The sequence below is a fragment of the Dryobates pubescens genome, chromosome 5 (genome assembly GCF_014839835.1).
Source record: "Dryobates pubescens isolate bDryPub1 chromosome 5, bDryPub1.pri, whole genome shotgun sequence".
Classification (NCBI taxonomy): domain Eukaryota; kingdom Metazoa; phylum Chordata; class Aves; order Piciformes; family Picidae; genus Dryobates; species Dryobates pubescens.
In genome coordinates this window covers 28,030,280-28,048,478 of record NC_071616.1, presented here as the reverse complement: position 1 = coordinate 28,048,478, position 18,199 = coordinate 28,030,280, and the positions used below count along the sequence as shown (strand labels likewise).

Here is an 18,199-nt window from a genome sequence, read left to right as displayed (position 1 = left end):
CAATCCAGTTAGTGACTGCAGCACCCTTGAAAGGCTTTGCTGTCACAGACAATGGGCTGAGTTTGTTTTGTCAAATACATCCCATGTCTCAGAGCACAGCTTCATCCCAGCTGGCCTCCACAGAGAGCAGTGTGATAGCTGCAATGGTGGGCAGAGTTTCAAAGTCCCTTATGTATTTCCTTTGTCTCTGTGAGGCTCAGGGCACGTCCTCATACCAATCAACCAGCCTGAGGTGGCAGTAGGCCATCACCATCCTGTCAGCCTTTCTCTAGCCAGGGCCACAGAAGCATGGCATGAGCATCAGTCATCAATGGATCGCCAACATGCTCTGGGGTAGTGGTCCCTTGGGGACTTTGTCCTGCACCTTTGGGAAAGGTTAAGCCCATGGTGCAGTACAAAGCCACCACTCTCCAGGTGGCACTACACCACTATTGCAACACTGCCACTGCAAGCTCTCCTGACTTGTGCAAATTAAGAGTGACTCCCCTAATGATAGTTGACTTGCCTTGGGACAAAAGAAGGAAAGCTAAGGGATGACTACTTCCCATGGAGGATGAAATGTTACCCAAGGGCAGGACCTTTCACACACACAGAATCACAAAAGGTTAGGAGCTGGAAGGGACCTTGAAAGATCACCTGGTCCAAATCCCCTGCCAGAACAGGATCACCTACAGTAGGTCACACAGGAATGCATCTAGGTGGGTTTTGAATGTCTCCAGAGGAGGAGACTCCACAACCTCTCTGGACAGCCTGTTCCAGTGTTCTGTCACCCTCACAAAACTTTTCCTTATGTTCACATGGAACCTCCTATGCTCCAGCTTGCATCTGTTTCCCCTTGCACCATCTATGCAAACATGGGGTTGGATGAGAACAAAAAAGCAGAATTATGACTGCAGACTTCTGTGGCTGAGATACATCCAGAACATCTCACTTGTTTACTAAATCCCCTTGCCTTGATTCTCACATCTGCAGGGGTGCATACAGGTTAAATTACAGCTTGACCTCTAGTTAGGGACTTGAAGAAGGCAATCTTACAGTGGTGTAAATGGACCAAAATTGAAGTAAAACAAATCAGCCCAAGCTTACCAAATCCCAGGAATCTGGCTAATTTGTTGCAGTAACAGAAGAGCCAAAGGGAGCAATAGAGGAGCTATTTTTATCAATAGTCTTATGCTAATACACAGATGGTAAAAATGAAGTTAAAATGACCCACCCCTTGCCAGGCTATTCAACCAAAAGGACTGCAGTTTGGGTACTCCTGCTGATCCTTGGGGTCAAGGAAGAGATACCATGGATCTGGACAGACTGTGCTAGCTGTCAAGAAAAGTCTTACACATAGCTTGCTGTGTTTCCCTAATTCTAATTCTAATGATGGAATATACAGTATTCATTACTTCTGTTAGGTTAGCTCTTTGAGGAGCAAGACAGTGTTAAGCTCCATATGCACTTGGTTAATGTGAGGAGACATTAAGCAAGGACATGGCCCTGGAAAGAGTGAGAGCACCAACAAGAAAAGAATGGGTTTTCCATGGGCTGCAGGGGAAGAGATGTATCTGGCCAGGATATGACCAGGCCTGGATACTCGAGGAGGGTGGAGAGAGGCATATGAAACTCCCTCTCCTAAGCAAACAAGGCTCCTCTGGAAGGCAATACAGAGCACACAAAGGAAGTTTCTGATTTAAATCCTTCTGTGGTATCTCAAGGAGAGTACAGAAAGCTCCTGTAGCCCTCCGTGGTGCTTTTAGTCTTAGATCTAGGGTACATGAGGGTTGGCATTATAAATATATAGGTTTCAGTTAACAGAGACAACACAGACTGAAATTCATTTGATGTGCTCAGACATATTTAATATATTTGACTATTCAACATACTGTATTGCATAACTTTTCTTACCATCTTCAGTCATTATTTATACTAAATCCCACAAGTGTCTACCTCTGCATATTGTTATTTCATTATGCAAAGGAAAGCATGTAGGAACTGTGTGATACATCTGAAAATATTTCTGTCAATGGAATTAAAAGAAAGTTCTGGTTTTTAAAATTTGGGAATCATAAGAACACATTACCAGTAAAAAAACCTAACCATCATTTGCTCATACCACAGAAGCAATGTCACAGGCAAACTGTTTAAGAAACACTGTCCAAGAGCTTGCCTTCTGATAGAACTGGACAACTGTATGGGATCTAAAAACGCCCTTCAAACACGAGCATAATCTACAAACACCATCAAGCCTTCTCTGTGAGGCAGCTCAGGCATTCAGCTGGCATCTGGAAGTCACATTTAGCCTGCCCTCTCATCATGTGAGGGTCTGGAGCAATCCTTTTACAACTTCCATAACTCTTTCATTCATTCATCCCTCCTGCTGGAAGAGGTGGCAGTGTTTCTCTAACTAGCATAATACTTTCCAGTGTGATTCCCAAGATGGCTGTAATGTTGGCATTAGCTAATGAACTTCAGTTGTAAAATCCAAGGCTTCCCAACTCCCTTCTTTGTTCCATACCTACTGAAGGAGGCATTTCTCAGCTGGATTCTCTCACTACATCCGTCTATGAAATGTGGTATCTGTAACCAATGCCCAAAAGAAAAAAAGAGAAAGCTTCTTCTAGCATTTCAGTTGGCTGGAGACAAAGACATATTTTGTCTAAGTACTATGAGCCACTTCCTGATCTCATTTACAGTAGCAGGTATCCAAGTCAGTTGGAGAAATTACACCATGTAAAACCAATCTCAGAGAGGACAGATTCTGGCTTTAAGTATTCAAATGATTTGCCTGAAAGGACTGCTTTATTAAAACAGCTAATGACTGCTCCCTGCTTCAAAACCAAAGAAAAATTTGGTTGGAAAGGAGTGAATGAGAATTTTAAATGGCAATCAAGACAGACAACACCTGAACACAGTCTCAAGCTGTGCCAGGGGAGGTTTAGACTCGAGGTGAGGAAAAAGTTCTTCACTGAGCGAGTCATTCGTCATTGGAATAGGCTGCCCAGGGAGGTGGTGGAGACGCCGTCCCTGGAGGTGTTCAAGGGGAGATTGGACGTGGCACTTGGTGCCATGGTCTAGTTGTGAGGTCTGTTGGGACAGGTTGGACTTGATGATCCTTGGGGTCTCTTCCAACCTTAGTAACTGTGATACTGTGAACTCTTCTTCTTCTTTGTAAGCCCTGCTGCCTTTTAACAAAGACATCTACCTTTAAAAATAATTTTCAAATATACTCTGTTTTTTTCTTTATGGCTAAAACATATCTGAATTTCATGCTCATGAAAGGGGACATCTCAGGGGTTTTTTCTCAGTGTTTTGGGGTGTGGGTTTTTAAATGCAGAAAGTATATGCAGAGCAAGCAGAGTAATGGAATAAGCATCCCAGTATTGTTCTTCCAGTGTGATGTGAAGTTAACTTTGTACAACAGAACCGAGGGAGGGAGAGCCTACACTGTCAGGCTTCAGTTCTGCCCCGGGGTTTAGGTGTGGGAACAAACGGTAGGCAACATTGTGACAGAGGCAGCTAGCAGAACCAATCTAATAAAAATTATTCCTATTTGCACTCAGTAATTCCAGCCAATGGAACTCCTGGAATCCACTGTGAGACAAAGACTAGATTTTAATCTCTATATGCTTGGGATAGATGTGTCTACATATATGTCAAATATTCCTTTGAGTATTTCTATGGATATAGGATAGTAAGAAATGGAATTCTTTTGTCCACTTTCGGATATCTGCCCCTCAGCCATGCCACTGTGGCCCAAGTCCTGACTCTCCTTGAGTTTCAGAAGTGATAAATACAAGCCTTATCTGAAATTTTTATCCAGTAAAGGAAAAGGAAAGGGAAAAAAAAAAAAGCAAAGGAAATCAGTGGCACTTAAAGATGAACTCAGATGTCTTATGCCAGCTTGTTTAACAACTGTTCAAGCTAGAAGGTTACTATCAGGCAAAGTATTGGCTAGTTGAGTTCAGTACGGAGCCACAGCTGACTCCCACCTCTGTGTTTCCCATTTGTGCAGGCATGGAGTACAGCTCTAGATCTGAATTATTGCTGCCCCTTTCAAAACTGCTATATATATATGCAAGTAATATTCCCTGGCTCCAAGACCAGGTCCTTTGCATCTGGTTATCCAAGGCTCGCTAATGTGCTGAAAGCTAAGGTACAATTCAAACTTCATACAGAAATGAGCTAAACCAATATTCACTAGGTCACTGCAAGCAGCTTGCCATTGCTTTACATGTCATGAAGCACAGTGTAACAATATCCCAATTAACATCTTATCTTGGCATGTGGCAACTGTTGCAAACAGACCACTGAAAGAACAAAGGTCCTCAGCTCCTTTCTTTCTCAGTCCCACTACGTGAGCCTTAGCATTCAAGAAGTAGATAGCAAACAATACTGTATATGGGTGAAATCTGGACACTTCCCACTCTTTATAGGTGTACCTCAGCTTCCTGCCTGATTTCTTCATATTCCATCCTCATTTTCTTTTGCACGTCCTCATCCACACTGGGATCACCTATCCTGCTGAACAAGGAAGCGGCTTCTTCTAGCAGCATTTCCAGCAGGACTGACTGATTTATGACATCATTCAGGAGAACCTGAGCATGGCTCAGCTGCCACTGCTTCTCTTTTAAGCCAAGCTGTAATTCGATGTCTGGCTCCAAGGTGACCCTCATGTTGTGAATCCATCTGTAAAACTCATCTTGGGCTTTCAGGTATTCACTCCAGTGCAGCCAGACCCACTCAATACGGCTATTGGGGAGAGCAAGAGAGATGAGTTAGATGAAATTATGATGGAAACAATTGAGAGTGGCAAGCTCAAAAGGCCCTCTAAGCAAAGGACAAGGGTCTCAGCAATTTTAGCTGCTCTGACTTCAAAAGGTCTGGATTCACTTCTCAGGTATTCCTTGATCTGGAGAAGAAATATTCTGTACAAGGTCCCTGTGCCTGGCCAAACTCAACATTCCAGACCATGAGGCAGGCTGGGCTGAGGAGGCAGAGAGAATGGAGGTCCCATAACTCTCTCTCCCCATGCAGTCCCTGACACACTTATAGGACTGGTATAAGCAGTGACTGCTACCTACAACACAGACAGCAAAGAGGCAGGAAGCACTTTAAGAAGGCACTGGGTGAAGATAGCTACCTCAACAGACCAAATAGAAGTCCTGAGCAAAGAATATGTTTGTCTTACCTGTGACAGTGAGTAATGTATATGGCTGTCTCTTCCCACAAGTCTTTAATGTCTTTCAGTTTAGATAGTACCTCATGCTTCTTATCCTCTCCGATGTTGCGAAGAGCAGCATCTGCCTTCACAAGAACCAAGTCCATTTTCAAGCTGCCTTCTGGTTCCAGTGCACGTATTTTCTGTGAGAAAAACAAATCAGGTGAAAAGCATGAAAAGAAAGCAAGTATAACTGATGAAATTTCAACGTCATATTTACCCAGGAATCATGATGTCCCTGCTGCAAAGCTTCTCCTGAAAGGAAAATACGAACTTTTCTTCACTTTTTTTTAATTCTTAAACATCCTAAAGGACTGAATTTAATTGAAAACCATATAACACTTGAAAAATATTCAAGTTAGCTAGAAAACTAAGATCACATTCAATCAAGCATATGTGGCTGTCTTTTCATTGCTGAAAGTTATAGCATTTCAACATGCCAACATTTCTTCCCCACCTGCCAAAGAGTGGAGAGGCAATCTCCACAGGGTACACTTCAATGTATCAGCTTTAAGCTCTACTTTAAGAAATCATGAAGCATATTAAATAGGCTTCCTCCTGCAAATAAAAACGAGCTCAGAAAACAAGCCAAGAGAAATTAACCAGCGGAATTTTCTGGCTGCTACCAAATTTGACTTTGACCCTGAACTGCTATGAAGTGGTGAAAACATGTATCATGCATAAATCACAGTAACAGAAACGTGAAAGTTAAGCCATCTAATTTTAAGTAAACTCTCTTTCTCTAACCAGAGATGGAAAATGAGCACCTGTTCTGTACAGTGTAACAGAGTCATTATGTCCCAATTTGGATGTCAGTTTCCAGCATCACTTTATCCAACCCTCTGATACCATCAGATCAGCTTTCCTTGGTGTTCTTCCACAAACTTCTGGCAAACAGCAGGCTTACAAGTTTAAAGAAAAAGGCTTCTATAATAGTAACACCACCAAGAAGTTCCAAGATTAGACCTATGGCATTTGTTCAAAAGAATGTCATGGCAGCTACTGCAAAGGTGAGACCAAATCACAGGCATTTGGATTTCCTGTCTCACGTTCTGGGAAAAGATTGTTCTCTTGGCACATACGCAGCACATCTGTGTGTGATATACAAATAGGTGTTTGGACAAACTATCTACTATGGAAAGTGTGATTAAAAGAATCCAGGAAAGCAGGGCAAAGGCTAGGCCAGAGAAAGAAAATCCATGGCTATCACTTGACAGGAAAAATTTAAGAGTAAAGGGTTTTCTAAGTCTGACATTTTAAGTTTCTAAGTGAAAGCAAACAATAGCCAGAGAGCTCACTGTGGCAGTGGCTATACAGGCATTTTTCTTTTTCAAGTCTGTTTTTTAAATGATTGCTATCTTTGGCTGACATTTTCATTAACAAATTAACAGAAAATAAACCACAGGAAGGAAGCATGAAAACATCCTGCACGCCAGATGTAAAAAAGGAACTGAAAAATGATCACTGGATTTGAAAACAGCAGAAGGTGAAGTGGCAAGCATGTCATGAGGACACTTGAGCTGGACTGGAAAGAGCTGGACAGGTCCAGAAAAGAGGCAGGATGAGGCAGCTGGAGGTGGATAAGGTATACACAGGAAGAGAGAATGACACTTATTATTCTTTAGAATAATATATTACCAAAGTCTGAATTGAAAAAAAAAATCTAATATGATTTTCTGCATGTTATAGACCTCCTTGAAAGCCCACATGCCAACAGGCTTCAGTTCAGGCCATATTACATCACTACAAACCTTTAAAGCTTACATCTTGCTCTCTCTGCCATTAATGCACCTCCTCTGCTGAACTGCCCCCATCCCTAATCAGGTTTCCTGCATGCTTTTTGAAACTGTATATATCATCATTTCCCAGAAAAAAAAAAAAAAAAAGAAAGAGACTAGGGCTGTTTAGTCTTGAGAAGAGAAGACTGAGAGGGGAGCTGATCAATGCATATAAATATCTGAGGGGTGGGTGTTAAGTGGATGGAGCCAATCTCTTTTTGGTGGTGCACAGTAATGAGACAAGGAACAATGGATACAAACTTGAACACAGAAGGCTTCACCTCAACATGTGGAGAAACCTCTTTACAGCGAGGATGACAGAATACTGGAACAGACTGCCCAGAGACATTGTGGAGTCTGCTTCTCCAGAGACTTTCAAAACCCACATGGATGCATTCCTGTGTGGACTACCCTAGGCTATCCTGCTTTTGGCAAGGAGGGTTGGACGTGATGATCATTGGAGGTCCCTTCCAACCTCTAACATTCTGTGAGATTTTCATGACTGACATGCAAGTTTGGACATCACCCATCACTCCATAAACAGTCTCTATTATGCCAGAGCTACAGTTAAGAAAAAGACTGAAGGCATTGTGGTACCATCATGTAAACTACCTCATCATCCATGTAAGCCTGCAATGTTTCTATGGAATTTTAAAACTCCAGAAGAGGCAGTCCAAACACAAATAGACACACAATAAGAAAGACTTTGTGATAAATAATGATGGGAAATATGTGGCCATTTAAATTAAAGAACAAACAAGTTGGGATTGAAGGTTATACAAATATAAAATTAGTTACAGTGTTAACCACAAACACTGCCACTCCCTTTAATTGTGAACAGCAGAGATGGGACAAACAGAAGTGTTTAATTCTTTGAGATTACAAGAACAAGATAACATCTAATGAAAATGAAGTTAATGAATGTGAAATCACAGTAAGAGAGCAGACACAAGCTGCAACGGGATCTCTGTAAGAAAGGTTATATAAGACATTAAGTAAGACTACAAGGAAAAAAACCAAAACACTAAAACATTTACCTTTTCATTAGACAGATAATAAAGAGGAGTTGTAAACCCTCTTATCATCAGGGTTTATGGAAAAGAACAAGGGGATTACTCTGTCAAAGCCTACTACACTTTATCAGTGCTGGCAGTCCAGAAGAATATGGAACACTAACATGATCTGGCTCTCTCATACTACATGCTGGACTTCTGCAAGCAGTGACTCAACAGTTTCAGGTTTGAGCATGCTCCCAGGAGACTGTAAACATTTTAACCTGCCAAACCTGCTGCCAGTCTTCCAAATCAATTTGAAAACCCTGGATGCCTGTGGTATCAAATTGCCATCCTCTTTTTCTACAGCAATGGTAAATATTTTGCAGATGGTAAAATGAGAAACAATACTGATGTAAACCCATCCACACAGGACCAATATTCCTGCAAGCAGGGGAAGCAAACAGTTTCCTAATGGAAAACTCCAGAACTCAGAACAATAACTGTGGTAACAATGGAGTGGTGGCAGTCACTGCTGAACTGCTGCATCACTGTTCCCTTACCTCAGTCTCTCTCAGTCTGGCTTCTAGGGCAGATCGAGGTCCTTTGGTGTTGTCATTGATTCTCAGTCTCTCTTGAATGGCCTTCATCCAAGCTTCTGCATTTTCCACACTACTGTCAAATTCATCCTGTAGCTGTTGAGTCATTGCATTCAAAGAAGCTGAAAGGATAAGACACAGGGAAACAAGCAGGTTTTGGTAAGACCTAAATAGGAATGCAGTCAAAGTATTCTAAAGGAGCATGGGAGAAAAGCTAATGATATTGTGGCTTTCCTTTTTAATGATAATAACAAAAATTGTAGCCCCATCACAATTCCATTGAGGACAGAGCACACATTCGCACTACAGCCTTCCCAGATGAAAATATACCAGGAAACCAAAAGAAGGTGGAGAACTGTGGGAGGCTCCATTACAGTAAAGAGACTTAATTCAAAGCTTTCAAATGAGATTAATCTGGTGTTTGCAGTGTATTCCAGATCGGCCACACTAATCACAAACACTTTCTGTTTCTTTCCAGACCACAGTCAGTACAAAATTCTCCCTATGTCTGTCCAGGCTCATGTACTGAGCACCTGACACCAGGCTGGCAGAGAATTTCAGAACATGCTTCTCTTAGAGGTATATAAACCCATTAAAATTAACTTGTTCTGCTGAGACCATGGAGACTTTATCTGAATTCACATGCAGTGAGTCTCAGATACACTAGCCGGTGACTGACACGACAAACCACTCACGAGCCATCACATGTGAATATCAACACTGATGGATTTCTTCTTTTGCCACCTCTTTTATTCCATACCAGACTTTCAGCTTTTAGTTTTTCTCTCCCACCCACTTACTGCCCCTTCCAAATGAACAGGAAGGTGTGATGGTTGGTTACTCTGTTGATGTGGGCTTGTATCTTCTCTGCTCAGAACATAAGCTCTCTGCTTCTCTGATGGCCTCCTTTGTGCCTGTATAATAAAGGAGAGCCATCCTATGCTCATCCTTAGGCACTGTTGTACAAAATTTGACTAACAATGATGAATCATAATAAGGACCTCTGTAGGTCAGCTCTGCTGAAATGAACAAAAAGACAGCCATAGACATTAAATAGCTTTGGATCACATCCTACAGCTACTGCCAGCTAAGCAGTCAGTGTCTCTTGTAAATTAGTATTTTTCCTCTTTGTTATTCATCACTATTTTTTGTAGGGCAAAGTTTAAGGCTTAATTACTGAACCCAAGTTTGTTGCATAGAATTCAGATCCATGAAATAATTCATGTGGAAGAAAGTGCCTGGTGTGAGAGGCAGGCCATGGTTCTTGGCAAAGCTGGACAAGTGGTATTTTGCAACTTTAACTCTCAGCAGCTTTGTCTTTACAAGGGAGAGTCATCCTTCTTCAGCCCACTGGCAGAAAGCTTCCCACCATCCTGACAATGTTCCTGTTCATGAGACAAAAGGATTCATGAAATATTAGCTGCTCTCCCCTGAAGTTCCCAGTGCATCTTCTCCCACATCAGACCAGAGGAAACAAGATGTTGGTGCGAACAACACTGATGTCTGGTAACATAAATAGTCAAAATCGTCGTTTCTCAGCCTTCAGCAGACTTTACGCTTAACAGCTCACAGAACAGCAGCTGCTACACTACCCACAGAGATTTCTGGAGCAAAGGATGGGTCATGCCTCCACGCAGAGACAAGCCAAGCTGCATCTTCACAGAAGAAGGAATTCCTATCTAAGTCAGAGGTGTCAGACAGGGTACAATCAAAAGCTGTAACTCTCTGAACTAGAGGGCACTTTTTAAAAGTGTGGCCCCACCTAAAGAGATTAAAGAACAGAACAGGATGCACTGGATTTAGCGAGGGCGGTATGGCACAGGGCAGCTACTCCCTCTCTATAATATAAAAAAAAATGACAGGATATATAATTAGAGTTAAGATCATTGACTTGCATCACAAGAGTCCTAAGGATGAAGAATCCAGCTAAAGCAGTGATGTTATTCTCAGCAGATCGCTAGACAGCTGTGTCCTTCTCCAACTATGACTGGTCCAGAACTGATGTTGCTGAACTATAATAATTGAAGTCTCATAAAAGGGTACACATCTCTTTGCAGCCGACTGAACTCATTTTCACATTAACATTCCTTATTATATCTAGCAGTATTGGAGGGACTCTCCCCTAAAAATTTCCTTGTTGCATACATTTCTGCATACATACATGCATACATTTCTAGGCAAACCTTTTCTGAGTGCCTAAGTGCAAGATGTGGCACACTGCAGTTACGCTATTGTGAAACAAAAGCTCACAATGTGTTTGCTGGATACACTCTAATGAGGAGTGGAATTCATTTCCTAGGAGAGGTTTCTATTACTGGCAACATCCTTATCGTATTTAAAATTGGCTTCAGGACTCCAATCGTGAAGTAGCCAAGGCAGAACATCACGGTATGCCTGTCACATTTCTAGCAAAAAACAGAGGGCAATCACGTGTGGTTAAAGCAGCACTGGAAAACCTACTGTCCTCTAACTTGAAGAAACCTCACTCCTGCTCTGCTCTTGATACCATAAAATTCAGTTGTTAAAGAAAACTGAGACTTTATTTTGAAGCTTTTAGAGAGCAAACATCCTTTATTCCAGCTGGGAGACACAAAAGGAGATCTCTGCCAACTCTGTCTGCCTCATTATTTCTGGCACCATGCTCTTATACCCTTGTTATATACATGGTTATCAATTTCAAGGCTGCTGCTGCCCACTGGCCCATGCCCTCTGAGCTTCCTTGTGTCTCGTGCGAAGTTCGCCTCCCACCCACGGAACCAGCTCCCACCAACCCCCGACAGCGCAGCTCCGGGTCCTTCCCCCTCTGCCCCTCCCTTGCCTAATAACTCAAGCCCGCCAAAACAAGCCTGAAGTAAAACTCCCTCAGACCACATACACAAAAAAACCTGCAAAACTACACCATTTCCTAACAACTTCTATGGTTTAATGCAGCACCCTCACACTGCCCTCCTCAGAGCATAAGGATTCTCTGTCCAAAACCCAGATACACAGAACCCCATCCCAGACACAACCATTCCATGTAAGCAGCTGATGCAGGAAGCCACAAAATGTTATTTCGGTATTAAAATCACTAGTTTGCAAAGGAAGTGAACTACTGCTACTCCAAGTGCCTGCATAATGTTGTTGGCTGACTTTGACCAAGGAATTCCTACACCTTGCACCATAACAATGATTACATTTCACACAGACTGACCCAGTGTGCAGATGGATTTCATGGTAGTTTTGACCTGCAATACCTGACAGATTTGTGCTGCCTCTCAAGACATAACTGTGTCCTGGTGTCCTTACTCCATGCCAGGCAGACAGACCATGTCTGAAGCAAGCAGCTACAGTGTTCAGAGTCTTTTCTGAACCCTTCCTAGGCATTAAAGGCATGAATTGATATCTGCAAAGAAAGTATGTTTTCTGATTTATTGTCTGCTTGGGAGGAAGAACAGCTGTTGGCTATCTGAAAATTGGCAGTATTTGTAATTTCTTTGCAAAGACTCCTAAAGCTGGAATAAATTATTATTGAGTAAATGTTAATGGATCAATAATATTTACTCCATTTCTGCTGCACCATTGGGACTAAACGATTGAGCAGTACTTTTGGACACGAAACATGGCTCTGATCAGCACAAGAAACACAAAGGAGACATAGCAGCTCCTGGCACTGACGTGAGCTGTTCAGCCATGCAAATCCAGAGTTCACACACCAACCTGCAACAGCAGCAGACCAGTAGGGCTACCTGTATCATGGTACAACAGTCCCTGTCCCAGGCCACAGGCTCTGTTGGTAGGACCTGCTGTGCCAGCAAAAGCCTCCCCTTAATCACAGGTGTAATCAGATGAGAAATTGGCACAAAATTGTTTTTATCATAGTCATTTTCAAATGCAAAAGCTGTTCAAAGCAACTTTTCATTTTAGTGTCACCTGTATTGGTGTATTAATTCATACCGTGGAAGGCTTATTTATATTGCAGAAAGTGTTTAGCATCTCTGTATGTGTTACTAAACAAGTATAGTAACTATGCAAAAGAGATTCTGGTATAGATAGTAAGATGCTGAGCAAACCCAATTTTTATTTGTTCAAATACTGTAACACAGTTCCTTAGTAGAGGTAAGGAAGAATCATATTTCAGGGTGCTGAACATAACTGATCCTGGACAGCTCCAACACCACATCCAGATGTTATAGAAGCACATTTCGGGAATAGGAAAATGCAAGACACAGAACCAGACACTAGTCTTCCTGCCTTCTCTGAGTCATCTTCTGGGTCACCTAAAATACAGGTTGGCAGTATTTGGGTAAGTATACATTTCAGTGCCACAAGAGTATATGATGCCTCAGCCCTTGCTCAGCTTCTCTGCCAGATCCACTGCATACCTGAAGCAAAATCAGGGCTTGTACTGGGCCACCTGTGGCTTTGTTACCATACATGCTGTATCTGTACCTTTGAAAGTGGGAAAAATGAACTCCTGTGGCAACACACACCTTTCTTAAGTCAGCATCACTCCTCTCCTCCGTTTCTCATCCAAGCACAAAACCATTCAGCAAGGAAGGAAGTCAGAAGCCTGTAATGCACCTTCACTTCCCAAACTCCCTAAAGAAAAAAGACACTTACCAGGGCACTATGGGCACATGCACTGTTTTCCTAACTTGCCCAACAGGCCACAAGCTAAATGTCCCAACATGAATTAATGAGGTAATAAAATCCTAGCATGGTTTGGGTTGAAAGGGAACTTAAAGACCATCTAGTCCCAAATGCCCTGCCATAGACCAGGTTGTTCAAAGCCCTATCCAGCTTGGCCTTGAACACTTCCACAGATGGGGCATCCACAGCTTCTCTGAGTAACCTATTCCATTGCAAGGTCACTGCAGGCAAAGCTGCCCTTGAGCTCCACATTCCCCACCAGCCCTTCCTTGTTGGTTAGAACAATGAGATCCAGCATAGCGCCTCTCTTCATTTGGTCCTCTGTCACTTGGAGAAGGAGTTAGCATCAACATATTCCAGAAACTTCTTGGATTGCTTGCCCCCTGCTGTGCTGTCCCTCCAACAGGTATCAAAGAAGCTGAAGACCCCATGAAGACCAGAGCTTATGAGCATGAAGCTGCTCCTATCTGTCTATGGAAGGCCTCATCTAATTGGGTCTTGCTAGCTGGGTAGCCAGTAGTAAACCCTCACGGTAATGTCACCTGTCCCTTTAACCTTGACCCATATGCTCTTGGTTAGCTCCTCATTCATCCAAAGCAACAGCAATCTGGGTTTTGCTTATAAAAACTGCTTTGCTCCTGTTTTGAATACAAAAATCTCCTCAGATATGCACCATATGTGTTGGCCTGAAAAGAGAGAGGCAGCCTTGTACCAACTGTGGTCTTGGAGATGTCCTACTGAAAGAGTGAATAATTTAATTAGATGACTGCTCTGCACTACAGCTCTTGAAGACTATAAGGCGGCAGTGCCATTGAGGGATGCAGAGATTCCAGGTTTCTGTGGCAGATCCTGACACAGTGAAAGGTACAGGTCATCCTCTCTGTGAACCACCTAGAACTCTGAGTGAAATTTCTCTGAGTGCTTCATCCTTCAGTACAGCTACTTTAGTATTCTTTCTAGTGTATCTAATAGCTCTCACTAGGGTACCACAAGATTTACTTATTTAATATTTACAATACACTACTGAGATATTTTAAAGTTATTTTGCAAGTGCAGTGTCTTTTTGTTAGGATTATCCTATTAGTTTGCAATGTTTCCAAACATACTGTTTTATCTCTGCCAAGTCACGTTATTTTTTTGAATATAAACCCCACAAACTTCTTAAAACATTTCTCACAACCACTCCCATTTTACACATTCTTTTAAACCCTACATTTATAGAACACAGACTTTCAAATGGTTTCAATATGTCCTGAATTCCTATATACATATACCACTTGACTAGTTTCCAAAGGTTAGTTCTTACAAAAATAAAAGTACAAAAACGTTCCAGGAAATCACACCACCATTGGGTAGACCATTTTCCAATTATTTAAATATTTCAAACTTTTCATAACCCTTTCCATTTGGTTTTGGGACTGAATGAAAAAAGACTAAAAAACCCAAAGAAACACTTCACTGGACTGTGTCAAATTTTACACAAATGTATGAGTGGAGAAGCAATTTGGGTTCTGGAAATTGTATCCGGGATAGTTTAATAACTTTTCAGCTTCCCTGGACAATGTAAAAAGAACTCTGAGAAGGAGCAGAGCTGGAAGCTCTGACATGTCTGCTTCAGGCTGGAGTGGAAGGTCAGTAAGTGGCACAGATCTCAGACAGGCAAAGCACTTACCATTGTCTTTCCAAACCTGAATATTTTCAGCCTACTCCAGGACGAACTACGTTGAATCACACTGCTAGGGGATGCTTCACCAGCTCAGGGACTGAGAGCCTCCAGGATAGCCACAGTAGCAAGGGCTGAGTTAAACTGCCTGAGTAGGAACAGAAGCCCTCAAGGTCTCAAACAAAAGAGGTGTAGTTATTTCCAGTATAATCTTTTAGACATCCAAAACATTAATGGTCTCACCGTGGCCATCTTCCAACACAGCCTTTTCCTGTGTTATTTACAGTGAATGTTTATGACAGTCAGTGATTGTTTACCCTAATTAATGAGGTAGAAAATAGATAGTTTTTTGGAATTAACACATCCATACCCTACTGTTATAAAGCATATCCTTTAACCAAAGAATGCTGAAATGACGAGTATATACAGCACTCATGCATAGCATAACCATTTCTTTTCCCTTACAAAACAATTCATAGGAATAAGACATTCTGCCACAACATGATCATACCTGGCAATTTTCTATCTATTTTACATATAAAACTGAAAACCAGAGACATATTCTGCACAAACTAAAAAAAAAAAAAAACAAACAACAAACACCCTGATTTTTTTTCTGTCATTCATTTAAAAATTGATTTCAGACTTTGGTAAGAGCCAGGGCATATGGAGTATCCTTTGGCTTTCTCAGACTGCTGTGGGAAATAAAATGCAGGTCTAAAAAGTAATTTCCAAAAAAAGATTGAAATCTTAAAATAGTTCTGTATCTGAATGGAATCCTCATATGCAAGTAAGGCAGAGATGCATCCTGGGGCTATCCTTCCTTTTAGTGTCAAGGATGACAATAGTAGATCTGACCACAATGTTTTTCATCTTTTTACTTCAATCGTCAAGCCATTTGGAAGTTAAAAGTACAGGTGCGGACTCATAATTACAGATCTCTCTCACTCCATATACACTTCTGTCACTTTACAAGACAAGATGATTTATCATGATGCAATAAAGTAAAATACAAGTCAAGGTTGGATGGAGCTTTGAGCAATCTGGTCTAGAATTTCTTTTCACCACGAAGGAGACAGAGTATTACGCGTATGTCTGGTTTAGATTTTCATCTTCTATCCCCACATTGAGGTGTTAACTGATCTTTAAAGCATTTATTCACCAGGTCCCCCTGGAGAGTAAGGCTATCTCTATACTCTTTACAGATAACATCTCAGGTTCAAAGGCGCTTGGTTTCTTGCTTCTGGGCAATAAGGAAATACTTGAAAGGACAAGAACAAAACAGGTAATTCAGTTAATAAACACCGCAGAGAGTGATTTTCAGCCTTTCTTACTACATACCACTTCAAGTGGCACTACAGAAATGCAGATCTCTGTTTAATGATTTTAAAGACAAGAAGCTTCCTTTTCCTAGATACCATTCACAGACTTTAGTCTGGGAAAACACAGGTTAAACATTCTGCTGTACAAATTCAGCAGTGACTCTTCAGATCCAGGGTATCTGCTTCAGAAATTGCCTCTGCAAGGTACCTGAGGGCTAACCAGTAGTCTACATCTTGCCAGCTGCTAAAGTAGGCTAGGTTTCAGGTTTGCTCAGCTCCCAAAGAGTTTTGCCATCAGTCAGCCAACAACAACAACAAAAAAAAGCACTGCAAGCAAACAGCATTAATCTCATGGTCTCTGGAGGCTAGAATTTATGTATGTAATTATCTCCCACTTGTCCTCCACAGACTGCATGATCCCTCAGTACTGGATGCCAGTCACAAAACTGATAGATTGGCTAATAAATCTCTGTGGCATCTGCCTCTTGGCTAGAGATAGGTGAACATCTCAGAGTGAATAATCTATCTGATAATTCCTCTTTTACTGGTCATATATTGCATATGGGCAATCTCATATTGTCTATATATCGTATGGAAAATCTCATTTTCTCAAAGCTGTGGTTATTTCTATTTGCCAAATACATTCTGTACATTAGTTTGGCTTCATAGACCATTCCCAAGTAACACTTTCTTGTGATTCTTAATACCATAGTTGTGCTCTTAATTTTGGTTTAGCATCACAACTCTGTAAGAAATCATCTGTCTTCCCTGGCTAGCTGGCTGTGGCTCTTGTTTCTGTTCAGTTTCTCACATGGTAGCTTCCGAGGGCGAATTTCATAACCACTGTTAAGCCATGTATGAAGAGCCTGCTTTCACAGCACCCTGTGGTGAGCAGAAGTACTCTACAGGTGAAAGGATAATATCTCTGTCCCAAAGAGATTAGAGACACATTGTAGAGGGTCTAGCTGTGGTAGCAAGGTGTCAGTGTTTACTTAGGGAAACGGAATGGTGGATGGAAGAGGCAGACAAATAATACAGCTGCATTTCCTGTATTCTGGGCAAGCTGTGGTGGTTCCACCACACTTGTCCTGCACCCACTTCTTGAAGACAGCAATACTCAAAAAGAGGTCCTCAAGCCCTGCTAGAGCATGCGGCCTCATTATGAGGTCTGCAAACATCCTGGGACTACAAAGTGTCTCACACCAGGAGAGAGGATTCATTGCACTGACCCTTAGGAACACCTTGAACTAGACACCCTGTGATTCACTGGGGAGTCAGTCAGAGAGAGGGGCACTTCCAAGCAAGGACCCATGACAGAGGTGGGACAACTTGCCTTCCACAGGAAACCTGTGACCTATTATAATCTTATTTTACCATCAGCCAAATGCCTCTGTCTAAGTGAGCAACTGTGTGCAACCTGGGAACAGTAAGCTAGTAAATCTTCTAAAACAAGTATTTACTGGAAATACCTGTTAAAAATAAAGCCATCTCCAAGTACTTCACAAGTATTCTCCAAGGGCGCAGTATCTTTTGTCCCTGTTAGAAAAACAGCTGAAGGACTAACTCCCTAAAAGGCAAGATTTCTCAGATACATCTTTCAAAATGTTATCACTAGAAGGATGCTAAGGAGGTATTTATATAGTGAAAGTGAGATTCGTTGGAAGCAAAGAAAAAGTAGTTAGCAAGCAGAACAACACTACTTTTAAATATCAAAGTTGCTGATGAAAATATGAGTTACTTTCATGAGATCAAAGCATATGATTGTGGAAAATATATCAGATTTTAATTTGTGTGGAATAGGAAGATCTGTTTATAGAAAAATGACCACTGTTAAGAGCCAAGTGCTTCAAATGTCAAAAACATGTAGCAGCCTAACTGCACTAAACCTCAATAGGCAGCACTATGGACATAATTTAAACGAATATTTGCATTAAGCTGATAATGCCAGGCTTGACACTGTAATCCAGTACTGGTTTGTGTTCAGACAAATCCATGGGTGAAACAAGG

The 18,199-nt window shown here is 41.7% G+C and overlaps 1 protein-coding gene across 1 annotated transcript in view; it reads right to left on the bottom strand.

Moving 5' to 3' along the window:
* The window catches only part of SYNE3 (spectrin repeat containing nuclear envelope family member 3), a 56,930-nt gene that overhangs the window by 24,589 nt on the left and 14,142 nt on the right, over positions 1 to 18,199 (bottom strand). The window contains exons 2-4 of the mRNA XM_009907878.2: positions 8,540 to 8,697; positions 5,177 to 5,349; positions 4,428 to 4,737 (exon numbers count right to left, since the gene is read on the bottom strand). Coding sequence (XP_009906180.2) covers positions 4,428 to 4,737; positions 5,177 to 5,349; positions 8,540 to 8,683 — 627 coding nt within the window. The 5' untranslated portion in view covers positions 8,684 to 8,697. The remainder of the gene's footprint in view (positions 1 to 4,427; positions 4,738 to 5,176; positions 5,350 to 8,539; positions 8,698 to 18,199) is intronic.